Here is a 4,225-nt window from a genome sequence, read left to right as displayed (position 1 = left end):
GGGGAAATGTTGTGTTCATAGTTAACCACAAGGTGGCAGTGGAATGTGGAAGTGTTGAAGTGCTGCTTGGAAAAAGAGAACAAGAGGTGATATGTTCTGAAAAAGACAAGTTTGAAATGTGTTAAATAAAAAGAGCATCGAAGGAATTACTCCTTCTTGTGTTTAATACTTCAATACACAACAATGACGTCAGGACAGAAAACAGAGAACTCTACTCAGACACCGCCATATAGTCATAGTGCTGGCCATCAAACTCACTAAAACGGTTGATGAGTTTTACATCAAGTACAAGAACATCACAGAAGAGATAAATGAGTTAAGAAAAAGAAAAACAATCTTGAAAGAGAATACTACAAATTTATTAAATTATAATAAAACCCTGAATACAGAAAAATTGACATTACAGAAGGAGATGAAAGAACTGAGGCAACGGATACATAAAATAGGTAAAAAAACAACAACAACATTACACCAAAACTACACAACTATTCAGTATTTAAAGAATATAGTATGTATGTTTCGGGTTACCTGTTATAAATAAGTTGTGTCAGTCAGTGTGGAAGGAAATAAAGAGCTAATTGTTGTACTGGTTGTTCTTACAGATGGATGGAGTTGCTATCAATCCAGTCTTTACTTCATCTCCACTGAGAAGAAGAGCTGGACTGAGAGCAGACGATACTGTACAGACAGAGGAGCAGATCTGATCATCATAAACAACAGAGAGGAACAAGTGAGTGAAAGAGAAAGTTTGTTTGTGACCATACCTAAGTTTGGAGCAACAAAGCCACATTCACACTGAGGATGCTCAATTCCGATTTATGGCTCAGATCCAATGTTTCTGTAGAGTTGTTCACATTGAAGTTTTAAATGTGGCCAATATCAGATTCCAGTGTGAACAGATCATGGTCCTGGACTGACCCGCATGCGCAAAAGAATGATAAAAAAGATCTCGCAGCACGCTGTCATACGGAAGTAAACACGGAGGACATTAAAGTAAGCGATTACACTTATTTATTTATAGTGTGCTATAGTGTGATTTATTTATCTGCTGCCGGAGCCAGTAAATTTACACACAATCAATTAAAAAAAAAAGAGGAGGATGCAATAAAAGAGATAAAAGAGAAATTTATGGTAGAAGTCCTCGTGTTTTGCTTGTATATAGAGCTGTCACATCATTGTCATTTGAAAGTGACTCCCATGAGTGCTGAATTGTGACGAATGTTGCTCTAGAGTGATGTAAAAGTCACATGACTTCTGATTTGACTGTTCAAACCGAGGTCGCACTGCAAAACATCTGATCTGTACTGGATTTAGTACCTCATATGAAAGTCAGAATTGAAAAGATCAGGTTCCATGTGGTTTGTGCTGTTCACACCGTCATGACAAAAACAGATCTGAGTCACATGTGAGCAAAAAGATCTGATTTGGGCTACATTTGCCTGCAGTCTGAACATAACCAAAGTCTGATAACACCTTCCTTCGTGGACAGGCTGAGCAGAGTGTGTGAGCGACGTGAAATTTGTCTGAACTGTACGTCTTTGTTTGCAATGAATTTCTTGAATGGATGTATTAATTACTCGGCCTACTTAGATAACAGTAATGCTATTTGTTGTTTTAAGTATGTTTCTTCATTCATTAGGAGTATTTAAAACAAGTTCCAGGTGGCACTGATGTCTGGATTGGTCTGACTGACAGTGATGTGGAGAACACATGGAAATGGGTTGATGGCACCAACATGACCTCTGGGTGAGAAATCACTCCTGTAAAACTACATCCACCAAACTCGGCACAGACCCACAGTCTGTCAATCTATCAATATATTTCAGCCCTTTTCTAATCTATAAATGCAAAACCACCATAGCAACCAAGTACAAACATCCTGGAAATGCCTAAGCAACCAGATAGCATGCCTCGGTAACTGATCAGAACACTTTAGACACTGTTGCAATCATAAAGTACACTGTAGCAACTACATACAACCACCCAAAACACCAAAGCAACCACTTGAGCAACTGCTGCCTACAGTCATTCTGTATATCTGTGTGACTGTACAGCCATTAAAACAAGCTTTTAAAATGCTTTTAAACATTAAGACAAAATTAAAGTTAGTCTTGACAAACTTTATCTCACAGTCAGTATCATATCGCACAGAAAGCAGCACTGAACATCTAATGCTGATCTGTTGCAGGTTCTGGAGGGATGGAGAACCAAGTGATAGCGCTGGTGATAAGGATTGTGCCATAAATCTGCCATCAGGGTTTGCTGATTATTCATGTAAAAAAACTTTTAAATGGATCTGTGAGAAGAACACATTTTAATTTACTTTGCTATAAAGGGTTGTTACAACATTTGTCTCATTTCTCTTTTTGTTCTGAAACATAGTTCTGCAAGTTTCCATGTAATAAATCATCTTTATCATTAAAACACTGAGTACATTTATTTATGATTATATTATATTTTGTTAGTGATACATGTGTGCAGCTCCTCATCCACCATATTCACAGTGAAAGCTGAAGTGTCCAAATACTAACATTACTGAATGTGTTTCAATAGATTAATCACTCACCCCCATGTCATCCAAGATGTTCATGTCTTTCTTTCTTCAGTCGAAAAGAAATTAAAGTTTTTGATGAAAACATTCCAGGATTATTCTCCTTATAGTGGACTTCAATGGGCACCAAACAGTTGAAGGTCAAAATTAGTTTCACTGCAGCTTCAAATTGTTCTACACAATCCCAGACGAGAAATAAAGGTCTTATCTAGTGAAACCAAAACTCATTTTCTGAAAAAATTGACGACTAATCCTTTAACTCAACAAATGAAGTGAGATTGGGGTGTGGCTATTTTTTTTTCTTCTTCTTTACTTAAATTCTCTATGGTGAGGCTAGTAATGCGGAAACTTCACACTTAAGAGGAAAATAATCAACTTCAATTACTTACAAGAAGTAAGAAATGTTATTACATTGACATCAAAGGCTTAACAACATGACTACTTTTACTAGTATTGCACAAAAATGTTTTAACATAAATCGTTGCTGTTTATCTGCAAAACCTTTTTATATAAGCAGGATATGACTGCTCAGTGCGGTCACAGTGGTGTGTAGTTAACGTTGAACTCAAAGTATCAGTACACAGCTGTGTTTTCCACACACAAGCAACTTACACTCTAAACGACTAAAAATGTGCAAGAGGAACAGCACAGGTATTGAGATTTATTTGATTATAACAATCAACACACATATTTTAGTCATGTGAGTAATTAAGAAACATTTATCTTCATGTCTGTGGTGTTCAGGAACTGATTCTGTGAGGAACAGAAGATACAAAAGAGCTACAGTGTGTTTGGTGCTGCAGTGTGTTCTTCTGGTCGAGGCGATCATATTGCTGGGTCTCGAACTCAGAACAAAGACTGATGAGTATGAAAACAGTGAGGACAAATACAACCAACAAAGGAACAAGGAACGTGATGAGATCCAACGCTTGTTAAAAAAGAAAGATAAATTGGAGAAAGACATTAGCAACACGACTAATCAAAATAACCAGTTAAATGAGGAGAAAAAACAACTGTTAGCACAATTTTTTGGTAATCTTGAACTTCACTTAAACTACACAAATGTTTAGTATTAAAAAGATGCAGTGTTTATGTTGTGTGTACACGTGGATGTTAGTAAGTTTCAGTTCAGTGTGGACGAGAACAAACAACTCATAACTAAACTGGTTGTGTTACTAGATGGATGGAAGTGCAATCAATCCAGTTTATACTACATTTCCTCCAACACGAAGAACTGGGCTGATAGTAGAGAAGACTGTTTGAACAGAGGAGCAGATCTGATCATCATAAACAACAGAGAGGAACAAGTGAGTGAAACATTGATTGACTAATTCAGATTCATGATTCATTTACATTAGACGTGTGTTAGCTGACATACTACAGAAATGATTTCACTTCTTTTCTATTATTAGGAGTCTTTTAAAACTGATGCTGAATTCTGGATTGGTCTAAATGACAGTGATGTGGAGGGCACATGGAAATGGGTTGATGGCAGCACACTGACCTCTGGGTGAGAAATTACTGAACTGAACCGATTAATATGATATAAATGATTATCATATCACACAGAAAGCAGCACTGAACACCTAATGCTGATATGCTGTATATGCAGGTTCTGGGCGTCTGGACAGCCCAACATGGACAAAGAGGAAAACTGTGCTGTGCTGAATCCAT

At 37.0% G+C, this 4,225-nt stretch overlaps 1 protein-coding gene across 1 annotated transcript; it reads left to right on the top strand.

The window, feature by feature from the left end:
- The first annotated feature begins 256 nt into the window (after nt 1–256).
- LOC125277790 (C-type lectin domain family 4 member E-like) lies at nt 257–2,421 on the top strand. Its single transcript, XM_048206293.1, has 4 exons — nt 257–446; nt 603–730; nt 1,640–1,746; nt 2,189–2,421. Exons 1-4 carry the CDS (start codon nt 413–415, stop codon nt 2,316–2,318), a joined length of 399 nt encoding a protein of 132 aa, XP_048062250.1. The 5' UTR covers nt 257–412; the 3' UTR covers nt 2,319–2,421.
- The last annotated feature ends 1,804 nt before the right edge of the window (nt 2,422–4,225 follow it).

The sequence above is a fragment of the Megalobrama amblycephala genome, linkage group LG11, assembly GCF_018812025.1.
Source record: "Megalobrama amblycephala isolate DHTTF-2021 linkage group LG11, ASM1881202v1, whole genome shotgun sequence".
Classification (NCBI taxonomy): Eukaryota; Metazoa; Chordata; class Actinopteri; order Cypriniformes; family Xenocyprididae; genus Megalobrama; species Megalobrama amblycephala.
The sequence above is the reverse complement of the archived record's forward strand: the minus strand, read 5'-3'. Positions and strand labels throughout refer to the sequence as shown.